The sequence below is a fragment of the Zea mays genome, chromosome 2, assembly GCF_902167145.1.
Source record: "Zea mays cultivar B73 chromosome 2, Zm-B73-REFERENCE-NAM-5.0, whole genome shotgun sequence".
Taxonomy (NCBI): domain Eukaryota; kingdom Viridiplantae; phylum Streptophyta; class Magnoliopsida; order Poales; family Poaceae; genus Zea; species Zea mays.
The window spans coordinates 94,908,188-94,925,023 of record NC_050097.1 but is presented as its reverse complement, the minus strand read 5'-3'; the positions used below and the strand labels follow the sequence as shown (position 1 = coordinate 94,925,023).

Sequence of the window (16,836 nt, the reverse complement as noted above, 5' to 3'; positions counted from 1 at the left end):
GGGATGGTTTGTAAAGCAAGGGTGAGTACACATCAATGTACTCAGCAAATGTCCCGTTTGGCTAAAGTGGACTAGTTATATGTGGAGTTAAGGTTAAGCGGTTGCTCTTAGTTGGTCAAGTTTTTATTACTATAAGTAGAGCCAAATTTTAGTAATAAACCAGTTATTACTAGAAGCACTCCTTCCAAGAGGAAATACCAGAGATCGAAATTATAACCATCATCATTAAACATCATCATAAATGTAACCAAAGTTCTTCTAATCAAAGAGGATCCCAAGACCGCTCTTAACCATGAGCACGACTGATATACCAGTTTCTAACACTCTGCAGAGGTCGCACACTTTACCCACAAGTCGTGATTCCCATTCTGCCCGGGGTTCTAGCCTCCCCATTGATCACTACCAAGGTGACCTAGCAGGGTCTCACTACGTAGCCTTTACAAAGATTTCCTAGAGGTCATAGCCGCCCATTAGGTTTCTCTAGTTTGATAAACATAGTACATCTCCCCAAAGGAAGGGTGACTAACAAAACCAAATCGAGAATCTCTACAACAAGCCTCGGCAGAGCAAGTACTATGCCCAGACCCCATTGACGGCCCTACGGCAAAGCCAACTACTTCTCTGATTCCTCTAATTAATCAGCTAAGGGTGTCCCATTCCACCCTCATTGTTGCACTGTTATCCCGGGTTGTCACTCCCCAAATAGGTCCTTATGGAGAGGTACTCAGGAAAATGGCCTAAGTAACCTAAAGTGCCACAAGAACATAATCGGGATAACATCGTCGTATCATAAGTATTCACATCATATTCATTGATTAAAGTAAAGCAATAGCATAATGCTAACTATGATAACCCAAAAGGTAAATAAGGATAAGATAAATAGAATGGTAGTCAATCCTTAGGTTTCAATTAAGTAATGCGGGACAGTGAATTATAAATAGATAGGACATAATAGGTCGGAGGACACTTGCCTTCACCAGGTTGTTGCTAAGGAAGATCTTCGGCAACACACTCAAGAACCACGGGCTACTCGTTGTCTAAATAAAGCGATCATACATTCAATCCATTTGGAAAGTACAAATGAACAACACATCAAACATGTACCATCAACTGAACACAAGTTGATAACAACACCTAGAATATGTAGGGTAGACATAAATGCTAGGGTTTAACATAATTAGAAATCTGTGGTTCCCTAGACATTATGGATTACATGGTTTAGTTCTACTAACTTTAGTGAGACACACAATTATACTAGGGATCAATTCTTACGTGGCACATTATTAATCTCACAACATTAAATATTCATTTGCAACTAGTGTTCTCCTTTTTATTTATTTAATAAACAAATGAATTAGCACATACACTAACCTATAGTCAAGGTATAAAATTAGAGTGTACAGACTGTGTATGGACATAATTTATTTGAACAAGAATATTCCTATGAACATTTTGCAATTTGAATCACTAAATTTGGAGTTCATATGAAAAAGATATGAAATAAACTAGTTTTGAAGTTTGAAATATGAAAATAGTAAAAATTCTGTAATTATTTAAAAGTACAGGGGGTTGTTTAAAAGAACACAGGGGCCTGCACGTAAAGTCTAAGGACGGTGGGTTCTATTACCCGAAAACTCAGGGTCTCTTTAGCAAAAATTACACACGAAGGGGTATGGGGTGTTCTCGGTCATCGGATCAGCGAGCAACAGTTAGGATTAGATCTGACAGAACGAACGCGCACATGAATGCGGGTGTGACTGACTAGCGGGCCACGGGCATCAGCGACCTGGGGCGAGACGGTCTGACCGGCCGGTCCCAGTCGCAGCGCGTGGGTGAGGGAGAGAGTGGAGAACGGTCAGATCCAGATTGCGCGGTCGGGATTAGATCTGGCCTAATTGAAATCGGACCATCTGATTGGATTTGGGCGGACTGGATGCACGCCAGGGGTTTTTGTCTCCACGGGGAAGCGAGGGGCGGCGCTCCCCGTGGGCACGGCGGCAACATCATCGGAGGCGAGGCAGACTGGGTCTCCTAGGGCGCGAGGGGTCTGTCCGGGTAGCTAGAGAGGTTGGGGAGGGTCGTGCGAACTCTATGGCGTGGTCGGTTTTGTGTGAACAGGGGTGGGCGGCCAGACGACAGAGGGGAGTTCTCGGCGGGCTGGAGGATACTCCGGTGAGCAATCGCGGGCAGGTAAACGCGAGACAGGGGAAATAAGGGCAGGGCTAGAATTGTTACCTTGAGGGGAGTCCTAGGAACTCACGAACGGAAGCTGGGGCGCGGCGAGGACGCGGGTTGATGGCGGCGGCTCTCCGGCTACACAAGAAGTGCTTCGGTGAGCGCGGACCGGGCACACTAGAGGAGAAAAGGGCGAATCAAAGGGCGTCCCAAGCTACGGGTGATGTGGCAGAGCTTACTGAGAGAATGGACGCGACACGGGCTCAACGATGGTCGCGGAACGACGGCAGTCCTTGGTGAGCGGCGGCGGAGCTTGGCTGGTCGCGTGTGCATGGAGAGAGAGGGGGTGAGAGAGCTCGCCTGAGGGCGCAAATGAGCGGGGGGAGTGGGCGAGCGGTGTGCGGGCTTCTAAAGGGGCGAGGGCGTGAGAAGGTGGCCGGAGAACATGTGGTCGTGGGCACGTCCACGGCGGGGAACGTGAGCGAGAGGTTAGGGAAGCGGAGGGGGCTGACGGGTGGGGTCCGTGAGGCAGAGAGAGAGAGCGCTCGCGAGAAAAGAAACGGCGCCGACAGGTTGTCGTTTTTTTGAATCATTTACTAATTTCTATGGTCCAAATGCCTTTTCAAACAAAAATATAAAAAATAGAATATGGTAAAAATAGTGAAACTTGACATGGAGTCATAATTTGGTCCTAGTTGGTTGAGATAAAAAATCAAATGGTTATACAAAAGTATGATGCAAAAAATCTGCTTTTTTACACATTGTAACTCACAAAAAAATTCTGAAAATAAGGTGTCACACCTCATGGAAGCCCAATACGAGTACTAAGCACTACGCTACGAGAAGGATAGAGTCATAGAGTTATGGAGGTGAAGTGAGTTATATTTGTCAATAGTATGCTTCTATTGAAATGGATCACACTCTGCACCTTCCCGATTCCCAGTCAAGTATCCAGCTTCTATCGATACAATTGCAGCAAGCACATTCAAGCAGCTATCCAGCAAGCAGCTATGCAGATAAAATTGCAAAAACAAGTATTCATCAGCAAATGCACAAGTATTCAGCAAGCACATTCACACTCTGCACCTTCCCGCTCCCTGATGTGGAGTCATAGCAATGGCATGGGCTGGGGGAGGCTGAGCTACGACAGTAGACAGTTGCTGCTGCGGCTACGCGGCGGTAGACAGTTGCTGCTACGGCTACACTGCTGGTGGATGAAGGGCGCTGGGGGATGGTGAGCTGCGATGGGGGTGGGAGTGGGGGCAGGCGGCAGGGAGCGTGTTGGCTGGGAGAGCGTGAGCTCGATGACGGCCATGTGCGCCGTAGCGCCGGAGCACCACCAGATGGCTGCGGGGGTGAGAGCCGCGCAGGCGGCGGGGCAAGCACTGGCTGGGAATGATGAGCTTGGCAAAGGCGGTGAACGCCGGAGATCTGCAAGGGAGAACAACCAGCCAGCAGCATACAGTTGCGTCCGGCAAAGTTCCAGCAGCTGGACGTCACAATGCTGATGTCGAGCTTAGCCGATTCAATTTGGGTGGAGAAGGGAAGGGAAAAAGAGAACAGGGTCCCACATGTAAGAGCTTCGGGTCCCCATGTAAGAACAATGACGGACGGAAAGTTGCTCTGATGTCAATTCTGGGTTGAAGTGGATGTAGGAGAGGAAAACTGAGCAATCAATTTGGACAAGGTTAGAACTGAGCAATCAATTTGGGCAAGGTTAGAACTGAGCAAAGTGACCGTACTAAGGGTACGCTTGCAAAAAACATGTAACAGATTTTTATAGTGGTGCCCTTAAATTTAGTTCATACTCAGTTTTGTCCATCACGTTATTTGTTTTGCTCAGCAATACGCTTGTATGTCGTTTCTATCCACTTTACCGTGATTGACAAGACGGACCCATTGATCCATCAACACTTACAGGTGGGCCCAACATCAAACTTTCCTAACTTCTTCCTGAGATCCCCAGTTCACACCACGGCGGCGGTTTGCTCCGCCATCTCCGTGATCTCCATTGTCCACACCTTTTTCCTCCCGATCCCCCACCCAGTTTCACACCACTATGGTCGGCGGCGGATTGCTCCCCCTTCTTGTTAGTCACGGTACACTTTTGGAAAGGAATTTTAAGCATATAAATTAGTAAATAACACCAAAAAATGGACACCTTCACATGAAATAAGTTTGTACAAGTATGATGAACAAATGGTATACTTTTGAAAAAAAACAAGGAAAAGTAGAAAGATAGCATAAACTATGAAGTACTAGTTGAGTTCTCTGAAACTCCATGAGAGAGATGCATGTTTGTGATCTATCTAAGAACCAACTTTTGCATATTCCATTGAAAAGTTTATCTCAAGCATCTAGGACCAAATTATGACTCCACACCAAGTTTTCATATTTCTTTTACCATATTTGGTATTTATTTTGTTTGCTTGAAAAGATATTTGAATCATATAAATTAGTAAATAATACCAAAAAGGAAAACGGTCACATGAAGTAAGTTTGTAACAATATGATGAACAAATGGTCTACTTTTGAAAAAAACAAGGAAAAGTAAGAAAGATTGCTCAAACTATGAAGTGCTAGTATAGTGGTATGAAACTCCATGAGGAGATGGCTTGTTTGTGAAGAATCTACGAACCAACTTTTGCATATTCCGCTGAAAAGTTTTTTAAAGCATCTAGGACCAAATGTTTACTCCATGCAAAGTTTTGATATTTTTTTACCATATTTAGTATTTATTTATTTCGGCTTGGATAGGCATTTTAAGAACATAAATTAGTAAATAATAACAAAAAGTTACACCTTCATATGAAGTTTGTAACAATATGATGAGCAAATGCTATGAGTTAAGAAAAAGGCAACACAAATGTTAATGGTTAAAGACCTTCGTCTTTTGGAGCATTATCTCCCTTAGGATATAATGATCTTCAGACGAAGGTTATGAAAGGCATGCCTTCATCATTTCAGTATGTAATAATGGATGTGGGAACATATGAAACATAGAGAAGAACATGAATAATCACATTAAATCATCAGATTATTTGTGTTCTCATTATATAATCGTGAACAAGCATTAACGATATTAATTACATTTATACCTTCGGCTTGACAGAAGGTGAGAATCCAAGAGCGACGTGCAAGTGATTACAAGTCAGTGTGAATAGTACAGTGTTACTGTTCATCTATTTATGGGCACATGACACAGCCTGTGTAAAATTACATCCATGCCCTTGACATTTACCATTGACTAAGGGGTAATCTATCGAGGACTAGACAACCTTTTCCCCTTTAGGTTAGTTTTATTTTCCACCGCTAAGCCGAAGCTTCTCCATCCACAGCTTCGGAACTGGTTCATCCTTCTCCCAGACCGTGCCTTTCATACCATGCACACATTCATATCAAGGCTGAATGTTCTGTAACAATATATTATACTTGGAAAGCATGTTAGTCATTTTTTTGAGGACCTTCGGAAGACGAAGGCCCCCAACAGTAGCCCCTCGCAGTATTAATTTGTTCTTGTAACAACGAATTCAGACTGCGATATGAACGAAGGCCTTAAGCCGAAGGTCCGAAAAAACACCTTCCCTTCGCTAGAATAGCGAAAGTCAATGACAAATGGGGCCCGCCAAGTTGCAATGCACTAGGTGTATAAATAGAAACCCACAGCAACGACATTTGCTACACCATTTCTGTTGCTTGCGTTGTTTTCTCAAATTTTTAACTCTTGCTTATCAGCTCTCGTCTGATTTTGGAGCTTCGTCTTAAAGTCAAGTGCTTGTTCCATGTCTGAAGAGAAGAAGATGTCTGGAGAGAAGAAGATATCCGAGGAGGAGAAGCTGTATGAGGAGAAGAAAGTTGCGGACCCTTCTCTTACTGGGTTTTACGAATCTATGGCAAAGACAAATACAGAAAAGATCACGAAGGAAATAATGGCGGATTTGTCTGAGGATTCCGATGATAGCGATGACTATGATGTGGAAAGTGGGGATGAAGATTCTGAGGACCGACCCTGGCGACCAAGCCATACCATCTTCGAAAAGTCGACTATTAAGCAAAGTCATGTTGACGCCATAAAGGAAAGATACTTTCGTGACATGTCTATTGTGAGGGTTGGAGGAGATAGCACCGCCCCTGCTCCTGAAGAAAATGAGGTGGTTGTTTACAAAAGCTTTTTGAAGGCGAGTCTTCGGTTCCCATTAAGTAGATTTTTGGTTGAAGTGCTAAAGATATTTCAGATCTTTCTTCATCAATTTACTACCGAAGCTATAATTAAAATGGGCTTGTTTGTTTGGGCTGTGAGAAGCCAAGGGCTGGAACTAAGCGCGAAGTGTTTTTACAGTATGCATGAACTGTTGTACGACACGAAGGCCATTGGCAAAGAGCAGTATCACAACAACTTCGGTTGTTACAGATTCATTGCTCGCTCTAATGCAAGCTACCCGGTTCCAACATACCGAAAAGATGGCCTAGGCTTGGATGGAGGAACAGTTTTATGTCAAGAATGATCTGATTGAGAGAGAGGACATTAAGGAGATTATCCAACGTCCCATCTGGTCTCGCTTTGGCCTTCGAAGGCCGAGGGTAACAATTGAAAATGATGTCGAAGCGTGTCAGAAGGCTTTCAGCAATGTTTGTGCTTTTATTGGCACAAGAGACATACTTCAAGAGCACATAGCCTACAGAGTGTGGCCATTTGTTGATAGTTGGGAGATGCCGAAGGAGACTGCTACTGGGTCCAGTGAAATATACCTTTAGATTCAGAGAAAGGTTCGATGAACCGAATGACGACTGGTTGAAATGCATTGAGGTTACTAGTGACGAGTTGCTTGGGGCATATACCAGGGCCAAAGATGATGCTTTATCCTCAGCCTTCGGGGGTCGGGGCAAGAAAAGATTGAACAGGGTTTTTGATGCAATTGACTTTATATACCCTGATTACTGCTACCCCTTACGAAGGCAAGGAAAAAAGAGAAAAGCTATCGCTTCAGCCACTACTACTGTGCCGAAGGGCAAGAAAATAAAGGTTTTGACCCATCTGACATGGTATATTGAAACAGACGTAGTGCCTGAATTTGGTGAAGGGACCTCCTCCGCTGCCGAAGCGAAACAAGCTGATCCCGCTGTTCGGAGCGCTGAAGGATTGATTGTAGTGTCGAAGGTGCCTATAGTCAGGTCAGCCGAAGCCAAAGATGATGCGACCAGAGAGCCAGAGTTGGAAAAACAGTGATGCTACCAAAAATTCTGAGTCCTCCGGCAGAGGCAGAACTACCGAAGGTCACAAAGGCTCCCTCCAGAACTCCCAAGAGGAGGAGAATGGCCAGCGTGCTAGATGTTGTTGTGGAGACAACAAGAGCGCTGACTCCTGCTCCTTTGAAGAAAGTTGCCGAAGCTAGGCCTTCAGTGTCTGCTGAGACGAAGCTTGTTGCAACTGAGTAGAAGGCCGAAGAAGAATCTCCAGACATTAGCGTAGCTCTAGAGAAAAATATGGCCAAAGAAGCCAAGTCCCCTGCTCCCGAAGCACTGTCCGAAGATCTTGACTATATTATTCGACATGCTTCGGGAAAAAGATTATCCGAAGAAGAAGTTTATGAAGCCAAACACTATGCCTGGGAACTGAAATACCCGAAGGGGGCCTTAGTGTTTAACGGCACGGACGAAGATGATTTTTTGTACTGCCTCCCGGACAACAAAGAGTTATCCGTCTACCAGGAGATGACAAAAAGTATGGGATTCTCGAAGCTGGCCTCTGCGCCATGATGAAGGTACAGAAGTTGTGAATTTTGAGGCTTATGGGCTTGGGAATGAAGTCTTTTATTCTCATGCTAATTCTTTATTCGTTCTTGCAGGGCTTAATCCTTAGCAACGCCCTGAGGGCGCAAAAGAACGCCAAAGACGAGAGCTGCACTATAGCTCTCAGCAACCTTGGATCAGAGGTCATCAGGCTGAGAAACGAAGCCATGGAGAAAGACAAAATTCTACTTTCATTGGTGGATAAAGCAAAAGAAGATGAAGCAGAATTTAATACTCAATCCGAAGCTTATAAAGCCAAAATTGAAGATCTTTGTAGAAAACTTGCTAAAGCCAATGAAAATTGTGCGCTCACAAAGACTAGCTAAGAAATTAGTGAATGGTGGAAGACTAAGCTAGAGAAAAAAGTTGAAGAGCTTCGCGAATCCAAGGAAAGATGTTTTGAAAAATCGTTAGATTGCGTGAAGAAATTGAAAACTAGCTTTTCAAAAGTGGATGCTTATTCTTTTGAGGAGAATTTTATCCGAGGCGACCCCGAGGGCGTTATTGAGTGGATAAGCGGGGAAGCCGAAGTTTTCGAAGAAATCCTGAGCGATCGTGGGGATATTTGTGCTTTCTCTAGCGCTCGGGGAATTGTGGCTATTCTGGAGAAGGCTGGATGCGATCATGTTAAAGCTACAGCCCAAACCGAATCCACCTTCTCTATATACACCATGACTGCTGTGTTGCCCCCATATGAAGATATGGTTGCTTCGTAGCTCATTAGAAACTGCTTTGGGTCTGAGTGCCCATCATACATGGGGAGCTGGGGGGGCTTGTATGATGGGGGCGATAGGCTAGCCTGCAGTTCTGCTGACAGAGGAGAAGCATCATCAAAAGCAAAATTTTCGTCATAGAAATCATCATACCATTCATCATCGTCATAGGAATTGTCCTGACGAAGCTCTCTGCGTTGAGGTCTTCGGTCCTAATCATCTTGAGTGAGATGACTCATTTCCTCAGCGGCCTCATCGATCTTCTTCTGAAGATCGGCAAGACAAAGCATCTTCTCTTTCTTCCTCTTGACCTATTGATGGATGGCTTCGAGGTCCCTCATTTCTTGGTCCAACTCCTCCTCCTGAGGCGTTGGACTTGTAGCCTTCCTTTTTTGGCTTCTAGCTTCGCGTAGTGTTTCTTGGTTGACGTCCAGTGGCTGCAATGCAGCCCCCAGCGCTGAAGATTTCTTCGGCAGCATGGCGAAGGTCATAGCTTGCCGAAGGTGGTCGAATGAGTTCACTAGAGGTGGGCGCCAATGAGTTAAGAATAAGGCAACACAAATGTTAATGGTTAAAGACCTTCGTCTTTTGGAGCATTATCTTTCTTAGGATATAATGATCTTCAGACGAAGGTTATGAAAGACATACCTTCATCATTTCAGTATGTAATAATGGAAGTGGGAACATATGAAACGTATAGAAGGACATGAATAATCACATTAAATCATCAGATTATTTGTGTTCTCATTATATAATCGTGAACAAACATTAACGATATTAATTACATTTATACCTTCGGCTTGACAGAAGGTGAGAATCCAAGAGCGACGTGCAAGTGATTACAAGTCAGCGTGAACAGTACGATGTTACTGTTCATCTATTTATAGGCACAGGACAGAGCCTGTGTAAAATTACATCCATGCCCTTGACATTTACCATTGACTAAGGGGTAATCTATCGAGGACTAGACAACATTTTCCCCTTTATGTCGGTTTCATTTTCCAACGCTAAGCCGAAGCTTCTCCATCCATAGCTTCGGAACTGGTTCATCCTTTTTCCAGACCGTGCCTTTCATATCGTGCACACCTTCATCTCAAGGCCGAAAGTTCACGTAACAATATATTATACTTGAAAAGTATGTTAGTCGTGTTTTTAAGAACCTTCGTAAGACGAAGGCCCCCAATAGTATACTTTTAAAATGTTTGAACAATATCGTATAACTATAGATTACGCATGTACCGTTTCTTTTAGTAACTTGTTTGTATTGTAGTGGTTTATGTCCACTGCCAGCTGATTGAGGTCCGCATGGTCGATTTTTTTTTTTTTTTTTTTTTTTGCCGAACACAGTTTTTGCACTACTATTGCTCGTGGCCCCACCTGTATTGGTTGCAGCAAACGCGGAAGCTGCCAGGAACGTCAAAAGGACGGAGACGACGTGCTTGGGCCGAGCTGTCAGGAACGGCAAAGGGACGCAGACGACATGCGCACATTTTTCTCACTGATTGTGGGTAAAACCGAGTTAGATGAAAAATTAAGATTAGAGTTTAGTACTATGGTAGAACTAAGGGTACAAATATAAAAAACCTTATTATTTATGTTTACATCTCTACTATATTTAAAGCACCAGTTTCAACGGTCGTCTTGCGTCATTTTTTTATAAAAATCTCTATATTTCTTCTAAATTAACTCAGCGTAAAATATTAAAAGACGCTGCAGGACGTGGAGTTTGATCCCACACCCATGGAAGAGGTCTTGGGTTTGTAGCCTGATGATAATCCAGACTCCTAATCTTTACTATACTTAAAGCACCGGTTTCAACGGTCGTCCTGCATTATTTTTTTACAAAAAAGTTCCTATATTTCTTGCAAATTAACTCAGCGTAAAATATTAAAATACGGTGCAGGACGTGGAGTTTGAACCTGATGGAAGAAAATGTGAAAGACACTAGGCGAAGTTGTATAACCAATAGAACATTATGCTCATTTGTTTATAATATTAAATATAAATTGTACATATGTATATATAATTTTTTGTAAAATAAAAAAATTTCATGTCGGGTCGGGCCAGCACTACGGGCCGAGGCTACGGCCCAATCACCGCACGGCGCTCGTGCCGGGTTGGCCCAGACAATATTAAATGGGTCGTGTCTCGGGCCGGCTCGCCACACACGGCCCATTTAGCCATCTATACCTACACATATGGTCCTCACCTCAGTTGCCACAAACTCGTTCGTCATTATACTTTTTTTCTCTCTCCCCTCATGACTCCACCTACTTGCCACCCCATTCTGAGTAGAGGGCATAGAAGCAGGCGCCTCCTCCCCGTATTCGTCTGGCACCAGCCCTGACACTAACTCGCACAGTGGCTGACTGGCTGTTGCACGTCCACGAGAACGTTTCACATTATGCGCGCACCATCGTTTTCACCATCGTCGGAGTCCCATTCGTCTTTCAGGTCTTCGCTTCTTCCTCCCAACTTGCTGCCCCGCCCACGGTCGCAGCCGCGAGCCGACCGACGCGGGTACGGGGCGAGTCGGGCATGCTCCTGGCCTTTCTCCGTGCGTGCCGTCGAGGAAGACATGGTGGCACCTACCACGCTTAGGTTATCTTAGCGATGAGGAGTACAAGTTTGAGATATTGAACAACTAAGGCCCGTACCATGGCAGCAGTCGAAATATGCTATGGAGTTGGTGGTGGTCTTGTGTCGCTTCGACGGGTCCAAGGCTGTGAAGAGACTCGCATTCTCTCGCCTTTCTCGGACTGACGCCTGGTGCGGGTGCCTCTCGGTTTGGAGCTGCTCCGTATGGACTTCTTTCTCCGCTTGCATGCTCTCTCCTTATATATCTAGCGGTATATTACCTATGTCGCCTCCAGATGTCAAGATCTTCGTCGTATTCTTCTCCGACAATAAACATGTATGTCCGTCTCTTTCCTTCTCCTCCTGCTCTATTAAACCTTGGAAGTGGGGGATACGAGAGATGTGGGTCTCTGATTTGCTGCCTATAGTATTCGTGCGTTCATAAAAAAATATTATGCGAAGATCGGAGACAATCAATAAAAATCTTGAAATCTTTTTTTAGATAATTTACATGGGTATTATTGTGAGCCGTCGCAATTCACGGTTATTACATAATACACATCTAGGCGTAGTTTTACATCGAGTGGTGCGTCTGGTAAAATACAGCTTGAAAGAGAAGCAAATTCTATTTTTGGGTTTTGTTAGCTGATGTTGACATGGCCCTTAAGGTGTGCAGCGATCTCCATTTGGTCTTGGATGTTATCGCCGGCCGCCGCTTCCTCTCCCAGCTGCAGCATCTGAGAGCCAGCTTGAGCAATTGCCCAGTTGGTTTCTTTGGCCAGGTCCCTGCAGACGGGTCCAGTACGGTGTTCACGGCATGCATCTTCACCGCCACTCGCACCTGCTCGACGATGTTGAGGTCGTCAAGCCCCGTGAGGAGCTGCAGGATGACCACGCCGAACGCGTACACGTCTGACGCCGTGGTGAGCTTGCCTGTCATCAAGAACACGGGGTCTATGTATCCCATGGTGCCCATCGGAACCGTGCGCCGGATGATGGTCTCCTCTTCCAGCGGCTTCACTGGCACTACCCGTGCTGTCCCGAAATCTCCCAACCGACTCACGTCGCCGGCGTCGAGTAGGATGTTGTTCAGCTTCAGATCGGCATGGATGATGGCGTTAGGGCGGCTGGAGTGGAGGTACACCAGCGCAGACCTCTGCTCGGTGAGGATCCTGATACGGTCCTCCCATTGGAGCCCCCCCTGCTTGAGCCTGTCCAGGAGGGTGCCATTGCAGAGGTGCTCGTACACAAGGCTGCATGACTCCGGGCAAACACCAATCAGTTTTACAATGTGTGGGTGCTCCAGTCTGCTCAGCACCACCATCTGCGACATGGAAATTCAAACACAATTAATTTTGTATAGTTGCAAACTTTGGCAATATATGGCATCTGAGTTTGAACACCATTGGCTTATTATTAATTTCAATTCATTACTAGAAATAGAATTGTTAAATTAAGCGCTACCTCTTGCAGGAACTCTGGGAAACCTTGTGAACCACGAGGCTTCAATATCTTGATAGCCACCGGCATGCCACCTAGGTTTCCTTTATACACTGGGCCGTACCCTCCTTGTCCTATGAGATTTTTTGAGCTGAGCCTCCTGGTCGCTTTCCTGATCTGCGACATCGAGAACTGGTCAACATGCTCTGGAATACAGAAATTGTTCTCCTTCAATGAAGCAGAAAGTTTCCTTTGTGATAACTTGTCTTCTCCATGGCTACCACAGCCCTCTTGTTGCCGAAGTTTTAGTTTGCTCAGTAGTTTGTCTCTTATTTGCTCCTAACGAATACAGTATGCAGTCTGTAGTTAGCGTCCATTAAAAAGTGACACAGTTATCACAAACTAGCTGAGTTATGTCATTTTTTTTGTATTTTTGTCAATTACTAGAATAAAGTACAATTTTATGACCTTGTATCACCTAACTATATATTTATCTTGTTATATAGTATGTTGAACTATTATATTATATCTAAGAAACTGTGCCCCAATTCACAATACTGCAAAATTGATTTTACGAAACAGAGGTTTTTTTAATTTTGTTTAGGAAGCGATACATTGATTTTAGGAAACAGTCAAACAGAGGGTTTTTTTGTTAGGAAGCGACACATTTACCTAACCATCTCTACAAATAACTTTAGGGGATAAAACATTTTAGAAACCACATAAAAAATATGCCTGCATCCAAAAATGGGACTACAAAGATGGGAATCCAAAGGACCTATCTTAGCCATCGATGTAGAAAAGGTGGTTGGCTCAGGACTACATAAATTGATGCAGTTTGTAACATTGTAGTTGAGATGTTTTTTATTTGAAACATTTTAGAGTCCCAATATATAGTTTTAAGTTCATTGTTTTTGAAATTTTCAAAAAACATAGACGCTGACATCTATGCCAATATTGTAATTCTTAATATGATATATATAACTTTGAAATTGAAAAGCTTTTTATTCGAAGTTATTAAAAGTCACAAATATATGTTTTAAGTTCACATATTTTGAAATTCTAAATTTAGAATTTATAAACGACCTTAAACTTTTACTTATTTAATTCGAAGTTGTAGTGGCTGACATGATCTACACCCTATTTTCTATTGATAAGTTTTTATTTGAAATTACTAAGTATCTCAAACATTTATTTCAATTTCACATATTATGAGATTGGAATTTTTTATATTTTTTTAAACAATCATGGAACGACACACATCCGAGTTGGCTGTGGGTTTGAATCCACAAAGATACTAATATTTTAGTGAAAATTGATTTTGACTAACTCTGAAAATCCTCTGTACAAACAGATTAATGAGCAGTTTTTTTCTATTTCCTCCTATCGGAAGTAAACATGGAGTACTGAGCACATACTTTGCATTTTAGAGCTCTTTCTTGTATAGTTCCAAAATAACTTGAGCTTCCTTCCTCTCCCAAAATTCTATTATGCTCCACAGGATCTTTGCTGTATTTCAAATGATTTTATGCAACAAGTCGTTATCAGATTTGATTCAGATGTTATTGAAAGTACATCATTATCACTTGATAGTGATTTGGTGTAATATCTCAATTATACCTAGTGGAGATGTGTTTGCCACTGAGCACCACCCAAACCTGACACATTCGGCTAAGCACATCTTGCATTGTCATGTTCCTGCATCTCTTAACTAGTTCAGTTTTTACATGCTAGGAAGGGATATTCTGAATATGTACGTATGTCATGTACTAACCTTGAACCGATGATAATTCTCTTAATCTTGAGATTTTTAACAAGGTTCACAACACCAGCGATAGTGTTATGGTGTGTAAGGTAATATGCACGAACCTGCAACAACAGATACCAATTTAGGAACCATGTATTATGTTGAATTGATGTAATACCTTAGCTCTGTTTACCATTCCATAGCCTATTGTAATACTAATAACTTAGAGCTTGTAATACTAATACCTTGTTCTGTTTACCTTTCAATTGAAAAGGAAGGTAATCAAACCCCTCCAATCCCTAAAGGCTTGTTATGTTAGGGGTGTATTGAGAAAGATTGGAGTGGATTAAATCCTCTTTTAGGGCTCCTTTGGATGACCCAATCCCTGCAGGGATCCTAGCCCAATCCGCTTGAGAAATAAGGTCCGCGTATTCTCTTCCCCACATATCTCGGGCTCCTGTTTGGATGAGGCATGGGCTGAAACGTCACGGGCATTTTTATTCCTAACCCTGTCGATCCATGGGGAAGTAAAAAAACTAGTCCCCACTCGTGTTTCTCGTTCCATTCCCGTGGTGGCTCTCGGTCTCTCATCTTGTCCGTCACTCCCACAGTCCAGCAGCACCTATGGCGGCTAGGGTTTGAGTCGGCGGCTGAGATCCATTGCTGCTCACGTGCCCACGCTCCATCGCCTCCATCCCCACTCGCTCATAGCTCTGCATCGCCGGGACTTATCGGCAGTTGACCCAGAGCCGGTGACGTGGTCTGCAGCTACGAAGGAGAGAGGTAAGAGGAAGAGGGGACGTCTGCATCGTCTGCTTCGACACGGTGCCGCGGACGTGGCAGCCGCGAGTGGCTTGAGCGCGCGGGAGCGGGAGAGGGCGACGAGCAGGCGCACCCCGAAGGCTACCCCGAGCGCGGAGGTGGTAGCCGCAGACGCGAGCTCGTGCTCGGCGAGTGGCATGCCGGCGGGCCATGTGTGGAGGCAAATTCATTGTTGGGCCTGGTGTCATTTGTGCTGTTCTTTTGTGGCTCAATTAATATGCAGTTATCAACAGACTGATAATATGGAGTGATCATATTATTCTTTTGTGTTGGGCCGCGTGGGGAGGCAAATTCTTTTATTATTTTGTGTTGTTCGACCACGACCGATAATATGTTATTGTAAACTCACTACTCAATTAATATGCAGTGATCAGCAGACGATAGTGCTCCCTGACGCTGGGTTCTTGCTCAGAACAGAAGCTACCACGGTAACTCACTTCTCAATATGGTCATCAGTTTATCTGTTTATCTGTTTATTAGTTTATCTATTTATCTGTTTATCTATTTATCACTTACTATTTTTTAATACTATCACTAAGTTATGTACTATTTGCAACTCTTAGATAATGGGCTCTAGCGACAAGATTATGGAATATTGAAAGGAAAAAATTAGGAAATTCATGCAATTACAACAAAAAGAAGACGATGAATTGTTTTTTGTAATAGTTCATGCCATACTTCAGTGCCTTAATGATGAGAAAAGGCCAGTTCATACTTCTGAATATACTGGTGCTAAAAAGATGAATGAAATTCTAGAGGTGCATGAGAGTTGGTGTAAGTCAGAGTTTCGTATGGAGCCAGAGATTTTTAAGGCAACATGCAACTATCTTAGGCGGGAGTGGTTGTTGCGTGACACACAGAGAGTTATCATTGAGGAGCCACTAGGAATGTTTCTATTCATGATTTCACACAATGCTAGCAATGAAAGACTGAAGAAAACATTTCAACATAGTGGGGAAACAGTCCATAAGCACATAAAGGCGGTTTTCAATATGATTCCAACTCTCACCCACAAATTTTTGAAGCTTCCTAGTTCCAACCAAACTCACCCCAAGATTGCAACAGATCCTCGATTCTGGCCTTTTTAAGGTGAGATATAGACACTTGAGTCAATGGTTTCCTAATCTTTGTTGCATCTTAAATCTGACTTATTCATCTACAGAACTGTATTGGTGCCATTGATGGTACACATGTTCCCATCACAATTTCAGAAGAGAAAGCCCCTCCATATAGAAATAGAAAAGGCACACTTTCTCAGAATGTGATGGTAGCATGTGACTTTAATCTGAACTTCACATTTATATCCTATGGATGGGAAGGGTCTGCTTCAGACGATGGAGTTCTTCGATTAGCTATTAGTAAGGGTTTCCATGTGCCAGAAGGAAAATTCTACCTTGTGGATGGCGGATATGCAAACACACCAGAATTCCTTGCACTATATCGTGGAGTTCGGTACCATTTGAGTGAATTTAGGATGCGACGCTCATCTCGTGCAAGTGAATATGCTAATCACAAGGAAATATTCAATCATCGCCATGCAATCCTTAGAAACCATATTGAGAGGGCTATTGG

At 43.6% G+C, this 16,836-nt stretch overlaps 1 protein-coding gene across 1 annotated transcript; it reads right to left on the bottom strand.

The window, feature by feature from the left end:
- Positions 1 to 11,732: 11,732 nt before the first annotated feature.
- LOC103646714 (U-box domain-containing protein 33) lies at positions 11,733 to 15,403 on the bottom strand. The gene is made up of 6 exons (XM_020548929.2): positions 15,122 to 15,403; positions 14,470 to 14,564; positions 14,316 to 14,393; positions 14,114 to 14,204; positions 12,720 to 13,034; positions 11,733 to 12,579 (listed from the first exon to the last, which is right to left on the bottom strand). Exons 1-6 carry the CDS (start codon positions 15,401 to 15,403, stop codon positions 11,881 to 11,883), a joined length of 1,560 nt encoding a protein of 519 aa, XP_020404518.1. The 3' UTR covers positions 11,733 to 11,880.
- Between the last annotated feature and the right edge of the window lie 1,433 nt (positions 15,404 to 16,836).

What these genes read in the sequence shown, in the direction of transcription:
- LOC103646714 (XM_020548929.2), bottom strand. Translation starts at nt 15,403, where the DNA reads ATGCCACTCGCCGAGCACGAGCTCGCGTCTGCGGCTACCACCTCCGCG. An exon ending in AAAGAGCTCTAAAATGCAAA is followed by an intron (nt 13,035 to 14,113) that starts GTATGTGCTCAG and finishes TGTATTCGTTAG; the next exon opens with GAGCAAATAAGAGACAAACT. An exon ending in TCCCAGAGTTCCTGCAAGAG is followed by an intron (nt 12,580 to 12,719) that starts GTAGCGCTTAAT and finishes TCCATGTCGCAG; the next exon opens with ATGGTGGTGCTGAGCAGACT.